Raw genomic sequence first — 27,200 nt, forward strand, 5'->3', positions numbered from 1 at the left:
TTGAGAGCATGTGAACATATTTATTAACATAACATTATTGATTCACAAATAATCAGGGGGAGGTGTCAAAGACATCTTAAAAAAATACAAACTGTACAACATGTATAAATTTTATGAACATTCATAAATAGCAAATATTTGTATATTGAGTCAATCAGTGCAGGTTATCGCCCAGTCACATATTTCACATGTAAAAAATGTAATTCATATGCCTGGTTTACAGATCTGATTACAGCATATTCGTATGATGGAAGAAGCTTCAAGTAACATTTTTTTAATCCATGCATGACTGACTCAACATTTTCAGCAGTGAATAAAGCTATAAAGAAACATTTAACAGCATTGCATTCTATGGTCGTCCTCATGCATACATCAAAAAATGTGCAGAGAGAAAATAATTACAAAAAAGCTTGCTGTACAAAAACACTGCTCCTGTTACTATAGTTTCTACATCATAGATCAGTGCCTATTAAAACAAATTTCACCCTTTTGCAGGTTGTAATTTTACAATTTCTAAATTGTATATTTCCTCAAATGCCACTAATTTAGCACCAATTAATAAAGAAAAAATAATAAATAAAACAACAGCAGGATTTCCTCTACTGACTATCCCTCAGTTACTTAGAAAAATCTGAATTAGGGAGATGTAGTTATATAGCAGTGATGCTAAACAGCCCTATAATTTTATTGAATCACATGTGGGCCAGCGTCACCTCTTAACACACAAACATGATAAGAAATGTATAACAAAAATACACAACATATTGTCATGAACATTCCGTTACTATGGCAATCTTTAGATGCAGACAGTATTATAAACAAGGCTGTAAGGTGGCATCATTAAATGTTAACATGAACTTTTGTAAACTAGCTGCTGTGGAGATTCCACGTTACAGTACGTAGTTGTGATTTAAATAGTTAAACAGGAACAAAAAATTAGTTAAGACTTTCAGTACATAATATAGAAAAAATACAGACTGAGTTCCATGACATATAGATGGGAAGGCAGGTTCTGTAAGAACACAACCAAAATAAAAAAAAGTTATAGAGTTCCATGATGCCTTCAAAGACCAAATGTCGCACCCATCCAGGCTGCATTGTCCTAAATTCTCTATTTGATTTGTTTAGGTTAGTAAAATGATTTATGTACAAAGAAGGTGTAAGTTTCCCTTAACAGGAATTATACTAACATTTCTATGCTGGTAGTTTGGGGGATAGCTGGTAACTGTCAGAGAATACATTTGCTGTTTTTCAGAGTATGATTTTTAAAACACATTCGGTGAAAATAAACAAGCCCCTTACATTCCATAGCTGCAGCACAACCGTATAAATTACATGAATTAACCCAATAAGATTTTAACTATATACTGCGAAAATCTAGAGGTAGAACAGAAAAAAGTTCAACATTTCTATTTACCATCAAATAGTAAAAACTCTAGATGAAGAAACAAAAAATTGCATAAAATAACACAAAGTATCCATTCATAGTTAGATATATTATTTACAGCTGTAGAAATCTCTAATATCTCGCTGTTCAATGAGAAATTAGGCATCTTTTTGAATGCAGTTGAGTTCAGTGCATTCTAATTTACAATCACAGATGTTAAAACATTTCAAAAAGCCTAGTGAAGAGGCGTTTATTTCATTTTTATCAGGCGTTGTCTGATAAAAACAGCTTCTGTTTTGACTGAACAAAAGCTTAGAGTTCCCAATATGAAGTAATAAGAGATAAAAATAGACTCGAGACTAAAAAGGGAGATTAAAAGTGGCTAAAAGTTTCAAACCCAGCATGCGTCCGAAATCTATTTGTATTACAAAAACAAATTTCAAGCCTGTTCTTACCACCATAGTCAATAATAAGTGTCATGCTGACTGTATCTAAACCTTAATTTGCTCTGGCTGATATTGGGGAATTAAAACATATTCACTTGCTTATGCATTGTTAATATAACATCATAATTACAAAATAAAAGTGAATTAAATATTTCCCCTCTCAATATGAGGTGAGATTCACATTATAACCTGTTAAAACAGGCTGTAAGCTCTTCTGACGTGGTACTGTAAGTGGTCAGTGAACTTCATGAAACATCTCAGCAGGGTGTTACAAAGATACACATGCATGAAACAAGCAAAAAATACCTAAAGCTCAACGTGTGAGCGTCCGATTGCTTCACTTCATTTTTAGCTGAACTGAAGGATAATGTTAAATTGCACGACAGTTGATAACAACAAAGAAAATAAATCATGCTAATTTAGCCCTCCATTGTAAATGTTGGTATATACACTATTGTGCACTACAGTTATGAGGTTTTAATGAATGACCTCACAAATAAACAAGTCCTCAAATAAATTACCCTGCTAAATCCAAAGCAGCATGCGGGTCACTGCCCCTAAAATGACAAAAATAAAAACTCTTCACCTTTTAAACATTTCACCAATTAAAAAACAAAATAAAAAAGCTGCCCTCGGTGGCCATTTAGGCAGAAATAAAGTTTTGCCCATTAGAGGTGTGGTAGGAAGAGCTCTGCTATGAGAAATCCAAAGCATTCAGGATTTGTCTTTTCCACCAATGAAATGATCAGGAAGCTACAAACAAGCCTGAGCAGATCCAGGTCAGAAGGGAGAGTTCATGCCCAGTTTAGTCTCAAACTGAAGCTTCTGTCTCTTCTGGTACCGCACACGTACCCTGAAACAGCACAAAATTTATATTTAAGATCATGTGAAATTTTTGCAAGAAATGTTCAGATTCTTTTATTGTTCGGTTATGATCGAATATATTCACTAGTTTATTTAGAAGATAAACAGACCCTGTCGACAACATGTATAAAAAATACAGCTTTTACACCGTAATTTTTTTTTTTTTTTAAGTTTATATGGGGTTTGGCTGTTTGTTTACAAGACAGCATTTTGGGGCCCTGAAAATGCACATTTTTTAAAACGACGCCTTGTCATGTCCATCTTAACAAGGAAATTGAGAATCTGTGATAATTTGTGTTAATTCAGTCTATAGGCATGCGTGAGTGTCGGTACATTCACACGGGGTGTAAGCGTTAACGCTTCCCATTCACTTTTAATGACGTCATGTGTTGCCGAACTGAATTGTGGATCCGTCTGCACCGCGTCACTGCCATTGCTCGTGGCAGAACTTGAACATTTCTCCGTAATTTTGCATTTATTGATAGACAGTAATTGAGAAATGTAAGGAAATTACAGGGTGGAGAGAGGGGTATGGGATCGGCAAAGGACCTCGAGCCGGGATTCGAACTCAGGTCGCCGGAAGTGCGTTTGCACCATATGTCGGAGCACTGTCCACTACACCATCGGCTCCGACTCTCACCTGATTTCTTGCAGTTTGACTGCTTCATTGAGTAGCACGACAAGTACAATGGACAGGGAAACCAAGAGCCAGACCATCAAGGGAAAGTGATCTAATGTGAAGACTTCTGTACTCCTGTCCTGCCATAAATGATAATCTATCACAGCTTGCACTACCTGCCCCAACAACCTGTGACAGAGAGAATCAAATTAAGGGAAGTCCAATGATCACAAACCAACAGAAAATGATTGCCTTTCATGTGGACATCTCTCATGTGTTGCATGTGTACTAGTGAATGATATGAAGTGTGAATCATGTGAATCATGTGTCAGACACTCACACCACAGGTACAGTCAGGCACCACCATGTGTTACTGAAAGGGTTCTTCCTCCACAAGGGCTGGGAACGATGCACGTAGCTCAGAGAGATGACCACTGGAGCAAAAACCAGTTTGGTTTGAGAAATAAATATACACACTTTATAGCTATTGAAAAATCTAAATGTTATTTTATACACATTATTAATAGGCTTTTAATAAACTGTACATATTACATTCTTACTAAAACAGACATTCTCACTCTTAACTCTTTCCCCGCCAGCGTTTTTTTTTAAGTTGCCAGCCAGTGCCAGCATTTTTCATGATTTTCACAAAAATGTAACGGCTTCCAGAAAATGTTCTTCTTAATAAAATATATAAACATACAATATATCAAATTAAAAAAACAGACCCTCTGCTTGCAAACAACCAAAAAACTTTAATCTTACTTTCATTAGTTCTCTTCTTATAACCTCATATACATATACAAAATTTTGAGAAAAAAGCTGAGATAATTCATTTTTGTGAAGGACTTTTGATAGAGATGGGGGCACTGCATAAGCATATTATATAAAATCCTTAGCATTAAAATCCTTTTTTGTCATTAAGGGAAATCATATAGTCTCAGTTACGAATTTGACTGGTAAATGATAAAGAATGATTTGCCCTTGTATTTATTGCATTGCAACAGATTGACAGATTGATAAGCAGACATGCTATTTATGAATGGATGTAACTTTTGATACTTTGCCGTAAATGCGGCTCTCTTATTGACCCTGACCTATCAGTGTGGCTCTCATGAAAAAAAAATAGTGAAGACCACTGCCCTAGGGCGATACTTTCGGGTTTTATAAGTTGCGGGAGACCATCACCTGGTGGATAATAGTGGTATTGCGGAAAGCCTGAAATACTCGTCATTGGCAGGGAAGCATTTTCTTTTAACTGTCAATTGTGGGGAAAAAAAAGTTAATGCTATGCACAATAAGTTAGTTAATATAATTAAGTTGAATAACTTATTTTTTATATCTATGCCCTTCATTATGGAAGGTTTTGTCATTTTATTATTGGCTCGAGATTGTAAGGAAACTGAAATGTCAAATCATAAATTAAAATATTTTTTTATTTGGCAGTGAAGATGCATTATCAAAATAAAATAATAATAATAAAATAATATAATTTAATGTTTAGTTTTTATTTTAGCATTTAATTTTGGAACATATTTTGCGATTTTATCATTTAATGAATGAATTAATTTAAAATTGGCAGAAAAAAACATTCTTCCATTCTTCATGAGTCAAAACACAACAGATTGCAAAACGTACGTCATGACACTTTATTGTGGTTTAAATCATCTGAAATGTATGTAACGTCATTTGAATAAGGTTAAACATCAATGTGTGTTGTAAGCAGTGCGGCCGGTGACATCTTTTTCGAGGTCGCTCGATGCGAAGTTCGCCACAACATGTATGTAGCCCATCATGTGTGTGGTTCGTAATTTCAAAATATGTGTTCTGCGCGTCGAGTGTCCATTGTGCATCACATGTCTTGTCTGCTGCAGACGCGCCTAAAGGGTTTATGATAAAAGAGACACTTGCGTTTGCCAGAATACTCGCATAATCTCATGCGTTATCAGAATTTTTTTGTATTTTGTGAACGTGAGCGTCTCTTTTATCATAAACTGTTTTGACGCGTGTGCACCAGGCACTTATTTTGACAAAACACGTGATGCACATGGCTCACATGACGCAACAAACACATATTTTGAAAACACGAGCAACAAACATGACACTCCGAACACTTATTTTGAATTTGCGCCCCTCGGATGAGCAGTCACGAGCTGCCACAGATTGTAAGTAAAGACAAAATTAGGTTACTAATTTTCAATAGCCAAATGCATCTAAATATGTTTCTCAGAAGTTACCTGTGTGCAAAGCCAGGAAACCTGCCATGACTTTCTGAATCAGAAGCAGCCCATTGGATAATTCACCGAACCATTTAGGTTCCTCCTGGGGGCTGCAGATATGAATCAGTGATAAGGACTCAAAATCAATTCGTAATACATGGAAGGCATAATATTTCATTTGAGTGAGCATTTGCTTCAGGTGGTAGGGCATCGTGACAGATAAACAAACACGTGTGATTGTGTGTACCTGAATGCAAGTATGTTCGAGCAGTTAACTGTTCTGTTATTATTGACGTTTGCTGCTCTTGAACACACTTCCTGTAGAGAAAACCCAAAACCGACTAGGTAGGCCAATATCGTCAGACCAAACTTCAACAGGAACCAGCCCAGGAAGTACTGCTGCGTCTGTGGGGTTGTCAAAAAATAACCTGAATGCACGTAGGCACCATGCCAAGTCTGTTTAAATAGTTTACAGTTCAAATAGGGCACACTGTGGGGTCTCATGACTGACCTTGCGTGGTATTGCGTCCAGATTCTTTCCAGTAGCAACTGTCATCACTGAACTATCAGGAGGTTTTCCCAGGAAGGACACGCTGCAAATTCCAAATATTTATTTAAAATGATCACAAGACAGTAAACGGATTATTTCCATAACCATCCAACATGTGGGTGTTTTTCTCTTACCTTAGCAAGGGGTAACAAAAGCAGGATAGCCAAAGTATGTCTGTAATGTTCATGGGAGGGGGCAGCTGAATGAGGCATGCCAGGAACTACAACCATGAAATGTTAGATTAACAGCACAATACATAGTACAAGATCTAGAGGGTGCTTAAGTATGTCACATGTGTTACGTTTGATACAGTAGGTGGTTGTACCACTTTAAAAAAAGCTTCATCATAACTTTATATGCAGTCTTATTCTTACCTGAATGATGACCAGGGTCAACTGACACTGCAGTAGAAACAGGAAGCACTTGCGAATGCCGTAGGTGGTGTGTCTTGCCTGAAGGTATATGTAAGATAAAATGTCTTTCACTAAATAAAAAAAAAACATTTCAATGCTTTTCAGCGATAAGATTACAAAGATCTTGAGAGAGTTATTTGCTTTCTGGGTAATGAGAAGCCTTTATAGGCCATCAATTAGGACTAAAGCAGCTGATACCAATTTGTACTGATAGTGGGCAGGGTTTCTCTCTCAATACAGATTTCAGGTGATCTCCTGGCTTTCTATGCCATTTTGGACCTTGTTCTCTTCATGTGTTCAATACTTATTCTGTGTCATTTCACTTTATTTATTATGACTCAACTTGTATACTTAAATGCTCAGATTTCTTTGTATGAATTTAATATTTGGCTTGATGGCAACATCTGGTGGAAATTTTGTGTCAATAGCCCACTTACAAATCCCCTTAATGATAAAAAAACAACTTACATGTCAAATACTTATTTTCCCTGCTGTACATAGATGCAGTATAGGTGCATGGTGTCAGCCATAGACATAGATTTATTGATGCGAGCCCTTAATAGGGCATCAATGTACCATTGATATATCTATGGCAGACACACAACGCTACATTACATTTTATGCATGTGGCAGACACTTTTATCCATTCAAGGTATTCATTTTATCAGTATGTGTTCCCTGGGTTCCCCTACTAGTTGAGCTACAGGAACAATGCCGGTGTTCAACACATGTATTCGCTTCTTTCATGAATACGCAGCCGAAACTAACTTTATAAGCACAAAAATAATTTTTGTCACGTCATGAAATGAAGATTAAACCACTATAGTCACATTTGGTGTCTATTTTATTTAGACATGCATTAAATCAAACCCATAAACTCACGTTGCAACTGCCATGCTCTGCTGTTTAAGCTATAGGAATCCTAAAGTCTGTACTATAATTGTTAAATATCTGCCTGTACCTGCTCTATGAGTCGGACCATGCTGACGCTCTCGCCCTGATGGAAGGACACAGAGCAAGCGAGGCTGTTGAGACGACCACTGAGTCCCATTGGTGAGAGCTCATCAGAGTCTCCATTTAGCCCACAACCCGCAGCGTACCCAAAGGTCTCCCACGAACAGCGAGATGGGTAGAGAGGATCCAGAGAGATACTAAAAACACATAAGAAAGATTGATATATATAATATTAGATGAAGTCGTAGCATTTAATGATGCAGTTTGCTGGTGATAGCAAATCTCCCAGCCTGTCCATACTGGCTCACAGACCAGCAAACTGGCTTAGGCTGGTTTAAACAAATTTTTCACAGAGCCATAATGAAAAGAATCCTGTGACAAAAAACATGATAAAGACACTCTGTATGCGGTGACACTTGAATAATTTGCTGCCCACCTGATGTCACTCTGCAGAAACAGGCAGCTGTTGCGGAAGTTGGCCGAGCTTCCCAAACAACAGGTGACCTCTCTGTTCTCCTGCATGATCTTCATCATTTCACACATGGCTGTAAAGGAACAGTCACAGAGATCAACATGGGTCTCAGAACATACATTGGTTTAAATTTGGAAATATTACCTTGTTATCTGAGTAAATCAGTGCTTTTAAATGCATTTGATAATTTCTACCAAATTGTCATGATGATGGAAACGGATATAAACCAACATTTTTAATTCCCAGTCTTTTAATTGCATTGGTTCACTCACTTTCAGGGGTGCAGTCTGTGAAGAGGGGCACCAGTAGAGGCACATTATCTATGTTCTTCAAATGAGGACGAACCTGATGGATACCACGAGGCAGTTTGGCCTACAGAAGAACAAACGAAATGTTTCACATCTGCATTTGCAGTGATGTCATAGAGCGTGATGTGGCGCTACTGGAGCAGACTCTGCTTACTCTGTTACAGTCTTCCAGGAAACTGGGAACGTCGCTGTCTGTGGGTTGGAAGCTGGCGAGATCTGATTGGTCTTCAAGCAAGAGTGGACCTTCCACATCATCACGAGTGTCTAAGAACACAGAAAGGTCAACAACAAAACATCGCATTAATGTAACTGCAATAATAAACAGCTTTAATATGCTGTGGGTATTTAGGTTACTTAATTCTGATTGGTCAGTTGCATTCAAATATTTCTGTGCAAACTCAAGAAACTTATTTTTTCGCAGATATGCTTAATGTGTCACTTTGCAGCCTTTCTTTCCTTGTATAATAATAAATTAACCTTATATTAATATTCTATGCCAAAATATTACTACTTATTTGTGTATTTAGAGTTTATTTTGTAATAGTTTTGCAATAATTTTTAAATATTTATATGTATTTTTTAATGCAGACAAACACTTACCGGTACCCTGCAGAAGATCGTCATGTAGAGATCCTGCTTGGCTAGGGCTGGATGGAGCGCCATCACAGGGACCATCTCCATTTGGAGTCAGAGAGATGTGACAGTTCCAGCCCGTCTCCAAACCCATCTTTTCTGCAAACACCTTTATATACACAAAACATTAAGAGGTGACAAAAGATAACACGGCAAATAGCATTGTGAAATCCTAATTTGAGTGAGCAGGTATATTTATCAGCGTCTTACTTTGCTGCGCAGCTCGTCCTCCATGGAGAAGTACACAAAGCGGATACAGGCTCCCACCAGGTTCTCGATGAGTCGCACCGTGTCCAACCTGGCCTGGAATTGGGACGACACCATGCCCATGAAGATCTGCCCGCTCAGGGCCTGCACACAGTCCTCCTTCTCCAAACCTTCTCCAATACCCTCTAATGCACAAAAAACAAATAAAAATGTTCACAAAGGGATTTCCACATATTAAACAGCTAAAATAGTGGAACAATTGTTTTGACAACTAGGGCACACTATTTTAGAGCAAATACACACATGCATACTAAGATACTGTGCATACTGAACATTGTGAAAATCTAAAAAATCTCCAACCCAGACCATCCCTCTCACCATCAGAGCTCCAGCTGTTCCTGCGGCTGCCATGTTTGATGGGGGTGGTGCCGGGGAGCTCCACCCCTGAGAAAAGTGTGGGCCCAGGAGCCAACTCCACACACTTGCCATTAAGTTGGCTTGACAATGCCACCTGCATAGGCTTATATGCAAAGGCAGAACAATATCCTGACAGACAGGCACGTTGGTAGAAATCTAAAATTTTCTTCCTATGGGGGCAGAAAAAACAAGGTTTTAGTCAACTCACCAGAATATAATTTTTGATAACACACTAGTTAGGAATTTAGTATAGGGGTTGCCTGACTACTTAAGGTTTATTTTAACTAAATGACCAGAAAAGTACCTCATTAATTACCTTAAAAAACAATGGAATTTTTCTCCTGATGTCACCAAATATAGATGAAACCTCATGATACACAGTCAATAGACAAATGTCTTAGTTCAGCCACTTTTCTACCAGTGGGTTAGTTAACTAACTAGCTGGCAAATAGCCGAACCAACAAGCTAGTCGACAAATGACTAAATTAACCAAATAGTTGACAAATGGCTGAACTAAACAACTTGTCGGCAAAGGACATAATAACTAACAAGCCAACAAATGACGAAATTATCTAACAAGTCGCCAAATAATGGAATTAACCAACGAGTTGCCAAATGACGGAATTAACCAACTAGTCGACAACTGGCTAAACCAACCACCTAGTCAACAAATGACTGAACTAACCAACTTGTCAACAAATGACTAAACTAACCAACTAGTCAAGATATGGCTGAACTAACCAACTAGGTGACAACTGGCTGAGCTAATCAAATAGTCAACAAATGGTTAAACTAACCAACCAACTAGTTGACCAATGGCTGAACTAATCAACCAACTAGTCAAAAACTACCTGAGCTAACCAAGTAGTCGGGAAATGGCTGAACTAATCAACTAGTCAACAAATGAATTCAATAATTAACTAGTCGACAACTGTCTGAGCTAACAAACTAGTTGACAGATGGCTGAACCAACCAACTAGTCAACAACTAGCTGAGCTTACAAAGTAGTCGACAAATGGCTGAACTAATTAACTAGTTGACAATGGCTAAACTAACAAACTGGTCAACAAATGAATTTAATAATTAAAGCGTAACTAAACCCCTGGTCAGAGCCTGACTCCACCCAATGGCAATATTTGAAAAATGCAAGAAAAGTGGGCAGATCCCAACGGAGATAGAGGGGACGAACTAAGCTCGTACCAAGCGTGTGGTGAGATCGTAACAAGGGCGTGGTGAGCTTGAACCTGCTTACTTCACGAATTATTTTTTGGACCCAACATCCAATAGCAAAATTCAACTGCAGTAGCCACAGTTCAACCTGAAGAGGGCAGCACTCAGACGTTTTTACATCATATATATCCAAATGTCAAAAAACTTACTAATATCAATGAACTGCACTAATAAAGCCCCATTCTTACAGATCATTAACTAAAAAAAGTTGGTTTAGGGTTAAGTTACTATTTAACTAGTCGACAACTGGTTGAGCTACCAAACTAGTTGACAAATCGCTGAAACAACCAACCAACCAACCAACCAACTAGTCAACAACTAGCTGAGCTAACCAAGTATTTGACAAATGGCTAAACTAACAAACTAGTCAACAAATTAATTCAATAATTAACTAGTCGACAACTGGTTGAGCTACCAAACTAGTTGACAAATCGCTGAACCAACCAACCAACTAGTCAACAACTAGCTGAGCTAACCAAGTATTTGACAAATGGGTGTACTAGCCAACTAGTCGACAAATGGCTGAATTAACCAACTGGTAGGTGAAAGTCATATCTGCTTTATAAGAAAACCAAAAGGATAGTGTAATTCTCTAAACTTGTGTCACTGACCTATCAGAGCCAGACAGAGGATAGATGTCCGCTCCATCCCAGATATCCGTGCAGGCTTCCAGAACGAGGTCGGCCGAGCCATGTGAGAGCATCTGGACATTGTCTAAAATTCAAAAGGGCAAAGGTCAGTGACTAAACAAAGCACCAAAGACAAACAGGTAGCTGGACAGATAAACAAGCTCGTACCGGTAGTGCTGTCCCTGACAAACAGGCTAATGAGGTGACTGATGGGGGGCTGCCGTTTGGTGAAGTGATGGAGGCGTCGTGGGACAGATTCTTTGGTGCTTTCTCCAGAAGGCAGTTGATACAGCGCCAGATGGTTCTCATGCTTAAACAGTTCCCTTGCTCCTGGAGTGAAACCTGACACATGACAGAACAGTACAGTAACTTAACCATTTAAGTTTTCGCAGCCTAATTTATTTGTGACTCGCATATTATCTGTTATTAATTCATCATTCGTTTGTAAGAAAGTCTTAAGTTTCATATTATTGTATTTATTGGCATGTGCCTCTCATTCGCACCTATAAGGCGAGAGAGTTCGCAGAGACCCCAGGGAACGTGGACAGGTAGAACCGCTCCGTGAGTTTCCTGCAGTGCCAGGTTTGAGAGGTGGTCTGAGAATCGGCAGAGCTGCTGTGTGACGGTGGCGTTGCAGAGGTTTAGCAGGACGTTTAATCCCAGAGGCTTCAGGGAGGGGAGATGGCTCTGCCAACTGGAGTCATCAAACTGGATGCTGACGGGATTCTGCTGATCCTGGGAGAGGCTCAACATCTCCAGGTGATAATCGCAAACATAATCGTCTGCTTCACACAGACCGTCACCCATACTGCATGGCTAGAAATACAGACAAAACACCTACAGTTATAATCTTACTTTATTTGAACCAATTATTATTGCCTCAGCATATATAATATAAAAACTATTTTCCATTCATATATTATTTTATCATTGGTCCCGTACACACTGCATATTAATTTGGTTGTCAGTTCACCTTTTAATGTTTAATCCTGTTCTGTACAAACACAATTCAGTAATTTACGGGGCTGACAACTGCATTCTACAACCGAATGAACTCGTAGTGACAACCGCATTTACCGAAACTCTGCATAGTGTGTACATAACCGAACTGAACAACTAGAAGTTAATAAAGTGTTTAAATGTGCATCATGGACATGAGACATGACAGGTCTCTCTTCTGTAAAAAAAGAAATGCCTAGAAGGGGAAAAAGTCTTCTGTATGCGTGGTGCAGAAAATGAGAGGCACGAGCGTTTGCTGACTAATTTTGCCAGATCTTGCACGATAAAAAACAGCGAACAAGAAAAATCCAATAATAAACCAAAATAAATCCAAATGCTTTACCTCAAAGATCAAAATATTAGAACCGGCACCTTCACACTTTTTTAACACCAAAATCTTGATCGCTTCATGAGCCAACAGTCTTAACGGTTATCCGCCAAAATGGTATGTACGTAAAAAAGACGAGGACCTGGCAACACTGCGAGACAGCCCGCTGTGGAAGCAGCCTCACAAAATGCGTACAATACACAATGCCAAGACGGAGGTTTATTGCAAAACATAATGCTGTTAAATTATTTGGGTCAAAGCTTAGTAATAAGAACGTGCGACGTGTCAATCCTCACATTTTCAGGACTAAGTCTTGTTTCGTACAGACATGTAACGAACATTTAGGGGATTCACTCCCGCATTTAAATGCGGTTGTCACTCCCGAAAGTTTGCTGCATGTACGAGGCCATTGAGGAGTCCTCATAAAAGCCCTCCCTGGTCCCTATGACATCACAGGTTAGTCGCAAAGGTGTGGTCTTACCTGGCCAATGTCATCATCTCCACCTTCTGTTTCATGGCTGAAACTGACATTGGAGCCAGACGGGTGTTTGGAGCGAGTGGTCTGCGGCCCTCGCCGTTGGCGCTGTGTGTCTGAAGACCGGGCGGTGTCATGTGATGTCTCACTGGGCTCCTGTTCAGCAATGTGAAGGGAGGGTTCAAACGCGGGCAAACACAGCAATGCTTCCCCTTCCTGAGGTTAAACACAGAAAATGGAAGAGAGAAAAAAGCTAAAAAGTGAAACATTTTTAGACACAACCTTTAAAAAAAAAAGTATTGACGATAAAAATTACCCTGCCTGTGAAATCCAAGCAAAAATCTCAAACTAGTTATGAGATAAGGAGTTTAATTTCAATCATTTAATTTAATCTTCATTTGTCATGTATAGAGGAAAGGTAAAAATAACCACGCTGATTTTACATCAGACAAAGCTGACCGGCGAGCCAGATTAAGATAAATGGAGGGCCGCATTTGGCCAGCCAGTTGACTAGCCCTGGTTTACGCTAACCTCATCTCTGTCCTCTTCACCCTCCGTCCGGCAGAGGGAGTTGACTGACAGATCATCTCTGAGGTCATCCTGGCTGTCATGAGGAGGTTCGACCCGTCCACTAAAGAACAGAACGGTCTCAGGACTCGGGTTAGGCCAGGAGAGAATCCCCTGCTTATCCACACAGCATAGCACCTATGAGAGAGCCAATGAGTAAGAAAAAGCTAGTTATATCATTATCAGAGTTAATACACACTTTTGTATTAAAGGGACACTCCACTTTTTTTGAAACATTTGATTTTTACCTTTTTGGAATCCATTCAGACAATCTCCGGTTCTGGCGGTACCACCCTCAGCCTAGCATAATCCACTGAATCTGATCAGACCACCAGCATCGCGCCCAAAAATGACCAAAGAGTTCCGATATTTTATTAATAATATTACGCAGCGCCTGAAATAGTCCCCTGCTATTAAAATTACCAAAGGGACTATTTTCAGGCACTGCGTAATATCATTGCACCTCTTGCAGCCATGGTACAGCAGCAAAGTCCTGGATTATCACACCAGAATGAGAGTATAGTTCCTAGCCATATCTGCCTAGAAAAACACAACTTTCAATTGTCTGTTGGTCTTAATACACGATGTAACTACAGAAGAGTCAAGTTTTAAATAAGAAAAATATTGAAACTCTTTGGGTTTTTTTGAGCGCGATGCTAATGGTCTAATCAGATTCAATGGATTATGCTAACCTATGCTAAAAGTGGTACCGTCAGACCCGGAGATCAGCTGAATGGATTCCAAAACAGTAAGAATCAAATGTTTCAATCTAGGGGAACTGGAAAATGAACATATTTTCAAAAAAGTGGAGTGTCCCTTTAAAGTAATATTCTGGGTTATTTTTAACTACACTGTTATGTATACTTGTACCACTTAAAGTCCCCATGAACAAAAAGTTGCACATTACAACCGAAAAGTAAGTTATCAGGTGGGGCACTTACTGTCACTGAACCCAAAGAGTGCAGCAGGCTTGAGGTATAACAAAGTGTCCTGGACTCTCCTTTTAACAAACTGGCCAGGTGGTGCCACACACAGCGCAGGATCTCCTAAACACACACACAAGGACATGGTGTAAGTCTCATCTTCCTCAAATCCATGTTCCAACAGTTCTAATTGGCTCTGCCAAAGTGTCAGGATTCAAAAACCTGAAATCTGATTATAGATGTTATCCTCATACAAACACACACTCTACAAGACAAAGCCTGGGACAGTGAGGTAGGTAGGGGCCGTAGCCAAGGGTTCAGTCTTGGGTAATTCGTCCTGATTGAATCCATTCAGAAATTCAGATGGGTTTCATTGACCTTGCAGCAGGTAAAGGGTGGAATTGTAGTTTAGGGAAGAAGAAGCTGAATGACAAAAACTGTGACACAAATGTACGCTTGAGCAGCAGATAAAGAAAAGCAGCAATGTAGAGTGAAGGGTTAATTGCGGGTGAATGTATCAGAAGTCCATGAATGCATTTTAAAGTCAACATGAAATCAAAATTCAATTGTGACCGTGCTTGTGAAAACCCAGCAATTTAAATTTTCTTTGATTTAATCTTTACATAAATGTAAAGAACATTCTGTGAAAATATAACCTTGATCTCTTTAATATTCACTAGTAAGGTAATTGAAAAGACTGAAAACAATGAGTGAACAATTAGATTATGAGACTTTAGCCTGGATTGTACAGACAGGGTCATAATTTACAACACTGAATTGTACCTTTAAGTAAAATGTTCATATTAACATATTAACTCGCCTCTGAAACAACAATTTTTCTCTAACAGCTGAACCATGACTTGATAGCCATACTCACCCAAGGCCCTTTTTCTGCTAAATCTCTATAGAGTAATGGTGAATAATGAATTAAAATAAGGTAAATAGGGCGAAGAGTATTAAACTCTTAGCCAGCATGGTATACCTATTTTTATTACACAGCTCTTTAAAATGCTAGATTTTAACTGGCCAGTTGTGACATCCCAAAGTTCATTCTATTCAGATAACAACAGCGCAAAACTAATTGGGCATACAATGATTTGCGCGAGTAGATTACATCCAAAGTCAATGCAAAGACGCAATCAGACACATCCTCGCGCGGGGCGATGTGAATTGGCTGCGCGATTGCCGCAAAAACACGCGCTATTCACCTCAAACGCGCCTTCGTGCAAGTTGAAAATATTCAACTCAAGCAAAAAATTTGCATTACACAAAGTTAAATCCCGTGAGTAATCTAGAGCGAGCAACCCAATGCTATGCGTTTGGTGTGTACGTAGCATAATAACACATGGTAACGCAGATTCTGCAAATCATTTTTACAGGTACAGTTTAGTATTTCACAAAATTAAATATAAATATGCCGTTTAACTCTTTCCCCGCCATTGATGAGTTATCTCGTCAATTAAGAGAAAACGCTTTATAGTCAATGACGAGTTTTTACAGCAATCCATATTTCCGCTAATATCCAGTACGTGGCCCTCTTACTGTACGTTCACACCGCCGCAGACTTGAGCTTCCAAAGTTACCGGAAGTCATTCATTTACAATAGAAGCTGGCTTCTCTCAGCTGCAAGGAGCGTCAAATCCATTGGCGTTGCGTTTTGGCTGCCTTGAGCGACCAGAGCGTTAATCAGAAAGTTGAAAGAAGCTCAACTTTATGGTAATGAGCTATGACGCGGCTCAGCGGCAAAACGCCAGCAACCAATCAGAATAAAGCCTAGACGTTCTTTGCTGGCTGATTCTGGAGAAACATACGATGTAAGAGCGGCCAAAGCGTCAACAAGCTTCCCCATACTTTTTGACAAGCGTCCTTGACCGGGCGGCCTGAGCTTCTTTGAAAGCTCAAGTCTGCGTCGGTGTGAATGTACAGTTATACAATTTATAAAACATTAAAGCATCCATTGATTCAAAAACAGTAAAAAATCTGTGTATGTTTTGATCATTGTTCTGAATCTGATCTCTAACAAAAATGCAATTATCTAAGCTTTTTGTTCAAAATTTGGTATATTTAAAGAAACCTAACCATATTTGAGAGGTGACAAAAAGAGAACAAATGAAGGATAGGATGAAAATGCTGGCAGGGAAAGAGTTAATAACATACAATCCGGAATTGTATTTACGAATGATTAAACCAAATAGGGTGTTCTTGACATTTGAACATCTTGTTTTATCCCAAGTAAACTTGATTTCCTTACGGAAGGTCTGTATTTGTTAAAATTGAGCTTCGCGTCGGGTCCTGATCACACTGTCGGGGCTTATTTCTGCGATAAATACTTGCTGCCTATATACATTATCCCTTACTTATTACACGGCTCTCTGTAATGCTTGATTCTGATTGGTCAGTTGAGACATTTGCAGGTTCGTTCTTTTCAAATAATAACCGCTCCAAAGTAATACACATAGCTGGTACTACTTGTATGTTTAAAATCCCTCCGTGCCAACAAAGATTACCGTTTGGCGCCATCTTGTGACAAACACTGGACATTAATTTTAACATGTACTGTAAAAACAAAACGTTTGAACAGTGGATAGATTTGGACAATTCATATGGCTCCCCAAGACAAAAAAACGAAAATTGAACTACGAAGAACAAACAATGACAAGAAGACACAGAGAGCTTACTAAGACTGAACTTGACAAAATAAAGCATGATAGCTACGAAGCCAACACACAAAAAAATACAGAATGGGCAATAAAACTTCTCAAAGTGGCTAAAAGAGAAAAAGTGGAGACAGACAAGTATGAAGCAGAGGATCTTAATAAGGTATTACGATAATTTTATGCATCTGTGCAAAGTTTAGCGGAAGGATAAAAATGTTAATTTAAAACAAATATGCCAATAAAATGTTTCAAATTCATATTCACGTCCAGTTTTTTTCCTTTTTGGCAAGTAGCCGTGTAATAAGTGGGATAATGTACAGGCAGCCTGTAGTTATCGCAAAATAAGCCCCTTCAGTGTGATACAAGACCCTCCTGATCACACTGTCGGGGCTTATTTTGCGATAACTACCGGCTGCCTCTACATTATCCCTTACTTAATAAAAAATAAAGTCTGCCCAACATTTAAACACCATGTCTTACTACAGAAATTGTTTGCATGTAATTTCATGTGACTTAAAATGCTCTCAGACAAATGAACACAGAAAAACACAAATTGGTCCCTATATTAACGATCTAAGTGGATGGCACAGGTGCACTTAATGCGTGTTCGAATCCAAACATGTCATGTCTGAATTTCATAATTTAATGACCACAAAAAAATGGTTGGCACGCCAGGTTCATAGTCCAAAAGGATTGTACCTATTCTCTTAATAAGTCATTGGTATCATCCAGAGTTTCATCCCCCATTCCCTTTAAAAGCCAGTTGCAACTCTGTGACCATTGCAACTCTTTCATTTTTAATGTTTGCATGTTTGTGAACTGTTATGTGTCCCTGTGTGTGTAATAAGCAGAGTGTTGTGCACCCGCCTATATGAGTGCATATTTACTAACACAACCTTTAAATAAAAAAACTGCGTCATTAACTTTAGACCAGGTTTTAGTTGGTTAATGGCACAATCTAGGCTTAAACTATGGGTGCAAAACAATTAATCGCGACTAATTGTTTGCAAAATAAAAGTTTTTTTTTTGTGTGTGTACTGTGAATAATAATTCTGTATACATAAAAACACACACATGCATGTATAATTTTAGGGAAAAAATATATTTAAATATTAAGTTTTATGATTATATATAGTATAAATGATATATAAATATAAAAATGTATATACACATATAAATATTTCTTAAAAATATTTTTGCATCTGTGTGTATTTACACATACATAATTATTATACACAGTGGACAAACATATATGATGTTAACAAAAACTTTTATTCTGCAAAGGATTAGTCGCGATTAATCTTTTGCAGCCCTAAATTAAACGCAACTTATTTTTCAGACCAGCACGCTCATAAATAAACAGATGGACACAAGTGCATTTGCTATTTAAACAACGTGGTGCTGGATGTGAAAATAATAACTGCGTTGGGCTGTAACTAGAAAAAAATGTGTGTTGTGCCTGCCGTCGCATTGTGCCGGGTGTATGATAGGGCCCATATTCTTAAACTGCACTCCCAAAAGCTGCACAGCTGCAAAATATAACAATTCAACATTTCATTTTTAAAATTACAACATTTTTAAAATGGAAAGCAAAATTCAGGAAAACAAAGCAGGATTCAGTCTGGCCATGCACACATAAAACTTCTGAGCTATACAGGAGCACAAAAAGTTGTTCATGTATAGCTCAGAGGTAAAGCATTGCGTTAGCAGTGCAAAAGGTCATGGTTCAAACCTAGGGAAAACACATACTGACTAAAAAGGTAAAAAGCATCTGCCAAATGCAAAACTTCCCATACTTTTTCCCCATAGTCTTAATCATGCATCAGTTTTCCAAACGCACATTATAGTGAATATTCACTAAAAAAATACAGTCCAGGCAAGCACCACCACTACAAAGTGTATTCGCCATCATGCAAACCTCAAACAGGCAGAAGGTGGGCAGGCAACGGTCAGGGGGTGCCAAACTAATCAGGAGCACAGAAGTGGAGAAAGCTGCAAATCAATACAAATCTGCCTGATTTGCAAACTTGGATGAACAAGATAAAGTGCATACTTTACATGTGATTTCAACAAAATATGAGAAAGAACTAAAAATGGTGGTGAAAAGTTAAAAAAAAAAGTTTTCGCTGTGATCCTTGGAAAGGTAAAGATGGCAGCTGAGGGTCCAGAGCAGGGGAAAAGGATCACAAGAAGCGTGTGGTGAACGGGTAGGAGAGGACGAACACAGAGGATATACCTGTGAGGACACCACTTCCGTGTAGCTGCTTAGAGTGTCCTCAGAGAACTTAGCAAGCTGGGACAGGAAAAAGGTCTGATTAAAAACCCTAAAATGACGGTCAGCTCTCCACTTCAAGACTGACACTATAGCTTCAATTCCTCCATAAAAATCCATACACTACCCCTTAAGATGGGCCAGTGAGTCTTACATCATCATGCAAAGATAGGGCTGCAAATCAAAGTTAATACACACGGTAATCACTGACCAGGCGAGTTTACATTCAAGTTACATTGTGTGAGTGTGTGGCACTTTCCTTAAATGAGGTAGAAAGTACTCTTTAAAATAGAAAAAAATAATAAAAAAAGTTGTTAATAAATAATCTCAAGAGGTTAAGCTAAATTTGAATGACATTTGTTCCTTGAATGTCTAAATAAGGTTTATAATTCTGATTATTTTAATTCTTTAGCAATAAACTTTTATTTCATAAATTGTATACATTTTTCTTCATGTTTTTTTATACAATAAAACTTTACAACAAGGTTGTATTAGTACAAATTAGTAAATGCTTTAACTAACATATTGAACAATATGGGGTGGTTTACCCGGACAGGGCTTATCCTAGTCCCAGACTAAAATGCATGTTTAAGCAGCTAGTTAATTTAAAAACACCAGGTCCTCTTTAATTTTAACATATATCGGTGACATTGTTTTGTCTTAAAGGAGTAGTCCATTTTCTTAAAAAAAATCCAGATAATTTACTCACCACCATGTCATCCAAAATGTTGATGTCTTTCTTTGTTTATTCGAGAAGAAATCATGTTTTTTGAGGAAAACATTCCAGGATTTTCTCATTTTAATGGACTTTAATGGACCCCAACACCTAACTGTTTTAATGTAGTTTAAAATTGCAGTTTCAAAGGACTCTAAACGATCCCAAATGAGGCATAAGGGTCTTATCTGGCGAAACAATTGTCAATTTTTGACAAGAAAAATTAAAAATATGCACTTTTAAACCGCAACTTATCGTCTATCTCCGGTCCTGTGACGCGCCAGCGCCATTGCGTAATGCCGTGGAAAGGTCATGTGTAACATATATGAAACGCACATTTGCGGACCATTTTAAACAATAAACTGACACAAAGACGTTAATTAGTATCATTCCACATACAACAATGTCGTAACGGTCCTCTTTCTCCATACTTGTAAACACTGGGGCGTAGTTTCGCATACGTCATCCGTGACCTCTTGACGTGATGACGTATTGCGTGAGGTCACGCTGGCACGTCACAGAACCGGAGATAGATGAGAAGTTGTGGTTTAAAATTGCATTTTTTTTTCTTGTTAAAAACGACAATTCTTTCGCTAGATAAGACCCTTATGCCTCGTTTGGGATCGTTCAGAGTCCTTTAAAACTGCAATTTTAAACTGCATTAAAACTGTTACGTGTTGGGGTCCATTAAAGTCCATTAAAATTAGAAAAATCCTGGAATCTTTTCCGCAAAAAACATAATTTCTTCTCGACTGAACAAAGAAAGACATCAACATTTTGGATGACATGGTGGTGAGTAAATTATCTGGATTTTTTTTAAGAAAATGGACTAACCCTTTAAGATGCACACATGTAGTGTTTTTTGTAAGGTATGTTTGCAAAAACCTCTTAATTGACCTAATATAAAAAAGGCCTAGTCCTGGATTAATCTAAACCCTGACCGGGAAACCGCCCCTAAAGCTTTTTAGCATTTATTAATCTTTGTTAATGTTAGTTAATGACAATACTGTTAGACAATATGTTAGTTCAGGGTGCATTAACACATTTTAACAGTTTGATTTTAAAAATGTATTAGTAAATGCTGGAATTAACATGAAATAAGATTAATAAATGCTGTAGAAGTATTGTTCATTGTAAGTACACAGTATGTTAGCTAATGCATTAACTAATACAACCTTATTGTAAGGTGTTACACTCGAATGCATTAAAAACTACACATAAGTGTTAGTTCAGGGACAACACACTAAATGCTTGTCCCAGAATCCACACATCTCTGTGTTATTATTGAAACAACACATTTTGTGTTACTTTTAAAACAATCTGTGTTTTATTTTAACACAAAATGACACAAAATGTGTTAAAATTACACATAATGTGTTAAAATCACACATAATGTGTTAAAATCATAACACAAAAAGATAATAAATTACCATCCTTTCTTACAGTATACCATTTATACAAATAAAATAGAAAAGGCCAGAATGGTTCAACAGACTTTCAAATAACAAATAAGTAAAAAATATTTTCCTAAATCAATGTATACGTGTATATATCTAGAGGTGCACATAACTTTTTGTCCTTGTTCTCAAAGAAGCACCTGGAGAAGTTGCTTGGTACTCACACTATTTATGGCACAGACATCCTACATGCTTACATCATCACTTATCTCTTGACTACTCTCTTCGCCACACACACACACACACACACACACACACATACACACACACAAACACACACATACAGACACACACACACACACACACACACACACACACACACACACACACACACACACTTCATTTATCAACTACTTATATATATTTAATATCTAAAATACCTTTAACTACTATAATCGGGGCATTTTGATATAATTTTATTTTAAAATGACCGCTCAAGTGCAAAAAAAACCTCAGTTGGCATTTGCACGCTGTCTTTACGATTTGCTTGTACTAGCATGCTATCTGAAGCCTTAAGATGCGGTGCTGTATATATCTATGATGTATATGAGAGTGATGCACCAATCAGGATTTTTCATGGCTAGCTGTAAGATTGGCCGAAATAAAACAAAGCAGCCGGTTGCATGCCGCGTGTTATGAAGCAAAAAGTCTGGTTCCAATTTATGCCCGCTTGATTGGTGCATCTCTAATATATGAACTTGCTTGACAACTGTTGACAAATATGCAAAATTTATCATAAAAGCTTATTTGTGAGTCAACAAAAATTCATATGTTTGTGTGTCTATTCATATCTGGTGTTATTTCAGTCTTACCAGGCCAGTAGGAGAGTTGCGTCTGGACTCGGCTAACACACGTGCCTCTCCATATGCATTAACCAGAACCCACATCACAGGAAAGAGAAGAGGTAAAATCGGCAATACACCCATCATCTACTCAGAGAAAGAGAGAAGATACAAGATGGGTATTAACGTCAGTATACTTTCTATGTCTACAATTTCATTTTATTCTGAAATCTTCCTTTTTGAGTACTCAAAATGAGTGAATAGCATTCAGAGGTCAGGTTTCATAAAAAAAAATCAAAAACCAGATTTAATAAGATCATACACAGCAACATGACTTCCTCATAATGACAATTACTTTATTAATTCAAAAATTAAGCCTTTATCCAGGAGTCTCCTACCTGCAACTGGAGGAAGTTGAAGGGTCCAGGCGTGAGACCAGGAGTGTCGCAGAAGTAACGGATTGTGTTAACAGTAAAAAAGGCCACCTGCAACAAGAAAGATCAATGGACAATGTACTCAAATATTCACAATAATCTTGAAGGTTATAATGATTTCACGCATCTGACTGCGTGTTAACATGACAGCAGTGTTGAGTTTTCACATCGACAGCATGTGATCTGAAACAGATAAAACTGCATGTGTGCATGTTGACATACCAGCACAGCAGGGCAGGCAAATTTGGCAATGATGGACTGCACCGTAAACCGTTCATTATCAAGAGCAGTGATTGGGCGGGACAGAGCCAGGTCAAGACTGTTCCTATTGGCCAGAAAGAAAATGACTTCCTGCACTGTACTTTGCATGTCAGATGAGGTACCATTTCCTGAAATGAAGTAGTGGCTGTAAGGACATACTAACCTGACACTGTCGAGTACAGGCGTGCGCACCACCCTAAAGAGGCGATACTGTTGAGGACTATGGGGACCCCTCCGTTCATTCACACGTGGTGAGGGAGGAGGAGAGAAGGGGGGAAAAAGGTCTCCTGGTTCCAGCACGATGTGTTCATCATCCTGGTAACAGAAGAGATTGAGAGGAACGTTCTCTTAATTATCAGTGTACCATCACATAGTTTTTAAAGGGGCCATGGCACAAGACTTTTTTAAGATGTCAAATCAATCTTTACCATCCTTAGAGCACATATGTGACGTTTTAGCTCAAAATACCATATAAATAATTTATTATATCATGTTAAAATTGCCACTTTGTAGGTGTGTGCAAAAATGTGCCGTTTTGGGTGTGTCCTTTAACATGCAAATGAGCTGATGAAATTCAAACACTGATCACAATGATAGTGGTTTGTTGCAATTAAAACTCAATTGTGCTTTTCTCTGCACTAAATGGCAGTGCTGTGGCTGGTAGTGCAGATTAAGGGGTGGTATTATTATAATAAGAGGCACATATGACATCATAAGGACAGCCAAATTTCAACGACCTATTTTTTCATGTGCTTGTAGAGAATGGTTTACCAAAACTAAGTTACTGGGTTGATCTTTTTCACATTTTGTAGGTTGATAGAAGCACTGGGGACCCAATCATAGCACTTAAACAAGGAAAAAGTCAGATTTTCATGCCAGGGCCCCGTTTAAAATAGATATATTTTATACATTTCATATATAATATAGATCTCTATCAAACAATTTAGTAAATGTAATTTTGATCGCAATTTCCTTACTGATGACAATAAAGATTCATAACAATAGGTATGGTAACTGTACCATTATAAATGTATGTATGGCTAAAAAAGTTTGTTACATTAAAGATGTTATAAAAATTTTTAAGTCCAATATGTACCTTAATTCCTCTGAGGGATGCAAAAGCTTCCTGGCCTGGTCTAAGAGCGATGACATCACCCTCCACCAGGAGACTGACAGGTAGATTGACCAATCGTTCATCTCTGAATGTCCAATGTAGAGACCAGGAAGGAGAGGTGGGGGTATAAAGATCAGGGTACAGAGAGGGTGCCCATCTGATAGGATGTCCTGCACTTCTCTCTAAATAATCTGACAGCAACAAACAGTGAGAGTTAACAACTAACTGTGGGTTCACACCAGACGCGAGTTTAACGAATTGCGCAAATGACACAATATGGGCGGCACATTTGCCGCGAAAACAAGCGCTATTTGCCTCAAGCACGTCTTTGCCTAAGTTGAAAATATTCAACTCGAGCGAGAAAAAAAAAAAAAAAATCGCATGACACAAAGTTAAATCCCGCGAGTAATCTAGAGCGAGTAACGCAATGCCCCGCGTTTGGTGCGTACGTAGCATTACATTATTTTTATTCCAATATTTCAAATATAAAATGACTTTCTTATCTGCGTTAATGTTAATGTATAATGTATTATTATACTAATTATAATATTTTAAAAAATGCATATTAGTAATAATAAATAGTACAATTTAATTGGAGAAATATGTGAGAAGTGTAAGATAAGTCATTAATAATTGTTCCTGTTTTCCAAGATATTAAATACTTAAGTTTTAACGCATACATGCACTTTTATTATTAAGAGTATATATTCCACAAAACATACATAAAACCGATCTAGGGCTGTCACGGTTATGAAATTTGGCTGATGGTTAATTGCCTGATAACTTATGACAATTATTACAATTAATTGCTTGTTTTAGGGCTTTGACGGTTATGATGATTAATTGTCCATTTTGTTTCTTTGACATTTAATTCCCATATATTTTCTTGTTTGTTCATAAAATAATTTTCACACAGTGTTGTGATTATTTAAATTTAATCTTTTGCCAGGTTTACCTGGCAGTAAATATTAATACAGATAACACATATTTAAAAGTAATCTGTTACGGTCTCGTTTATACAGGCACAGGAGCTCCACCTTGTGTTTTTAGAGAGATGTGCAATCATTGCGGTGATCTGAAATCATCGCGATGAGGTCAAACAATCGGGACGATTATTTAATCATTGTTACAGCCCTAAACATATGTTAATATATTATAAATCTTAATATAATATGACATATTAACATATTCAAATATGTTTTGCAATGCATGAAATGTATTAAAAATTAATGTATGAGTCACATCAAAATCAAAAAGACTGATTCTCTGAGATGCCCTTGCTGTTCTCTCCTCACCGTTTAGCTGTGAGATAATGGACTTAAGCCTCCGCACCATCTCACTCGTCCGTAACCTCTGCTGCCGCCCGATGAGAAAGAGATTCAAAAGCAGGAGGAGGAACAGCGCGCCCGCGTTTACCATCTCTATGCCCTGGCTGATATAAGAACTTTATGTTAATATGTCAGCACGACATATTATGTGTTTTTATGTGGAAACATGTTATAAAGGAATCAAAACTTATTCACACAAAGCCCCACCCACCTGCCATTCGGTTGGCTGCCGTGGCAACACAACAGCCCGATCACCACGACCAATGTGAGAACGGCTCCCGGCCAATGAAAACATGAGTGACGGTTGTTTTGGTGAAGAAAGCTCTTAGCCCACAGTTCCTAAATGTCAGAAAAAGCTAATTTGTCAACAATTAAATGCTGTGTCCCAATTCATCTGCTTGTACTATGCCATAAAAATATTTTTGCTATGGGAAAGTATAGACATTTTTGTGCATTTATGCAATTAATTGGAAAAACAGATACTAACACCTAACTTTTTCTTGCATTTCAGATTTTCTTTATTCACATTTTCTTTGTTTAATGTATTGGTGAAGCATTACTGATTTGAATGTATTTATTTATATAGCATCTCTAAACTGTTAAAGTGAGCATGGATCTGCACTTGACCATCCGAGGACTCTAAGGGCACTCATTTCAACACACTACTATGATTTGGGACATACCAATTCTTGTTTCATATACCATTTAGAATGGATACTAGTAAGGTGATTTGGCATGCAGGGATAGTCCTGAAGTACAAACCCGAATAGTGGATCTGCGTGGGCTGAATTTCTGGTGTTGCCCCAGTAAGTTGGACAGCTGGTCACGTAAAGTGCAGAGAGCCTGAGTCGTGGACAGTCCCAGTGGAGTCGCCTCCTCCTAAAACCCAACCAAAACAATCAGTCTATTACCTGGCTTTTGAACAAAGGAAGTTCAATTGAGAATGAAGTAAACAAAAAGTTTGCAGTTGGACTTGTGCAAAAATCACAAAGAGTTAAAGGTAAAGTCATTATGGCTGGCTTAGATCGTATTGATCATATTAAAGGGATAGTTTATCCAAAAATTAAAATTAGCCCATGATTTAATCATCATCAAGCCTATCTGGATGTATGTGATTATTTTTATCAGATGAACACAATCAGAGTTTTATTAGAAAATGTCTTTGCTGTTCCAAGCTTTATAACGGTAGTAAATGGTGCTTTTGATTTGAAGTCCCAAAAAGTGCAAGTCAAGATGGAAGAAAGTACTTTAGCCTAAAAGCTTACCCACACCAGCTTTGTGCGAGGTTGAGAAAATGTACAATTAGTAATGTTGGAAAATGAAAATATAACCCTGTCTGTGAAATTCAGGCTAAAGTCTCATAATCTAATTATAAGTGTGACATGACCTTAGTCAATATAATGACATCAAGGTTATTTTTCATAAAATTTAGAAAACAGATTTGGCAAATCACCAAAAAATGACTTTAGCTGGGTTTTCAGGCAGGGTCACAAAGTAAAATTGTAAAAAAAAGCTTTTGTATACTGAGGGTCCCTGAGCT

The 27,200-nt window shown here is 37.9% G+C and overlaps 1 protein-coding gene across 2 annotated transcripts in view; it reads right to left on the reverse strand.

Moving 5' to 3' along the window:
- tmem94 (transmembrane protein 94) overlaps positions 1 to 27,200 on the reverse strand; it is a 36,470-nt gene continuing 9,270 nt past the window's right edge. Inside the window, exons 3-32 of one of the 2 annotated variants that reach the window (XM_055176179.2) lie at positions 26,423 to 26,539; positions 25,872 to 25,999; positions 25,628 to 25,764; positions 24,315 to 24,523; positions 23,382 to 23,533; positions 23,180 to 23,282; positions 22,922 to 23,008; positions 22,554 to 22,670; positions 19,534 to 19,590; positions 14,659 to 14,763; positions 13,682 to 13,855; positions 13,157 to 13,366; positions 11,852 to 12,164; positions 11,517 to 11,690; positions 11,331 to 11,433; positions 9,451 to 9,659; positions 9,076 to 9,257; positions 8,833 to 8,974; positions 8,387 to 8,496; positions 8,197 to 8,296; positions 7,889 to 7,997; positions 7,460 to 7,649; positions 6,460 to 6,537; positions 6,220 to 6,305; positions 6,047 to 6,128; positions 5,783 to 5,940; positions 5,554 to 5,645; positions 3,657 to 3,750; positions 3,338 to 3,505; positions 1 to 2,686 (exon numbers count right to left, since the gene is read on the reverse strand). In XM_055176179.2, coding sequence (XP_055032154.2) covers positions 2,614 to 2,686; positions 3,338 to 3,505; positions 3,657 to 3,750; positions 5,554 to 5,645; positions 5,783 to 5,940; positions 6,047 to 6,128; positions 6,220 to 6,305; positions 6,460 to 6,537; positions 7,460 to 7,649; positions 7,889 to 7,997; positions 8,197 to 8,296; positions 8,387 to 8,496; positions 8,833 to 8,974; positions 9,076 to 9,257; positions 9,451 to 9,659; positions 11,331 to 11,433; positions 11,517 to 11,690; positions 11,852 to 12,164; positions 13,157 to 13,366; positions 13,682 to 13,855; positions 14,659 to 14,763; positions 19,534 to 19,590; positions 22,554 to 22,670; positions 22,922 to 23,008; positions 23,180 to 23,282; positions 23,382 to 23,533; positions 24,315 to 24,523; positions 25,628 to 25,764; positions 25,872 to 25,999; positions 26,423 to 26,539 — 4,059 coding nt within the window. In that variant the 3' untranslated portion in view covers positions 1 to 2,613. The remainder of the gene's footprint in view (positions 2,687 to 3,337; positions 3,506 to 3,656; positions 3,751 to 5,553; positions 5,646 to 5,782; positions 5,941 to 6,046; positions 6,129 to 6,219; positions 6,306 to 6,459; positions 6,538 to 7,459; positions 7,650 to 7,888; positions 7,998 to 8,196; positions 8,297 to 8,386; positions 8,497 to 8,832; positions 8,975 to 9,075; positions 9,258 to 9,450; positions 9,660 to 11,330; positions 11,434 to 11,516; positions 11,691 to 11,851; positions 12,165 to 13,156; positions 13,367 to 13,681; positions 13,856 to 14,658; positions 14,764 to 19,533; positions 19,591 to 22,553; positions 22,671 to 22,921; positions 23,009 to 23,179; positions 23,283 to 23,381; positions 23,534 to 24,314; positions 24,524 to 25,627; positions 25,765 to 25,871; positions 26,000 to 26,422; positions 26,540 to 27,200) is intronic. The other variant, XM_055176180.2, reaches the window with a different exon arrangement.

The sequence above is a fragment of the Misgurnus anguillicaudatus genome, chromosome 4, assembly GCF_027580225.2.
Source record: "Misgurnus anguillicaudatus chromosome 4, ASM2758022v2, whole genome shotgun sequence".
Taxonomy (NCBI): domain Eukaryota; kingdom Metazoa; phylum Chordata; class Actinopteri; order Cypriniformes; family Cobitidae; genus Misgurnus; species Misgurnus anguillicaudatus.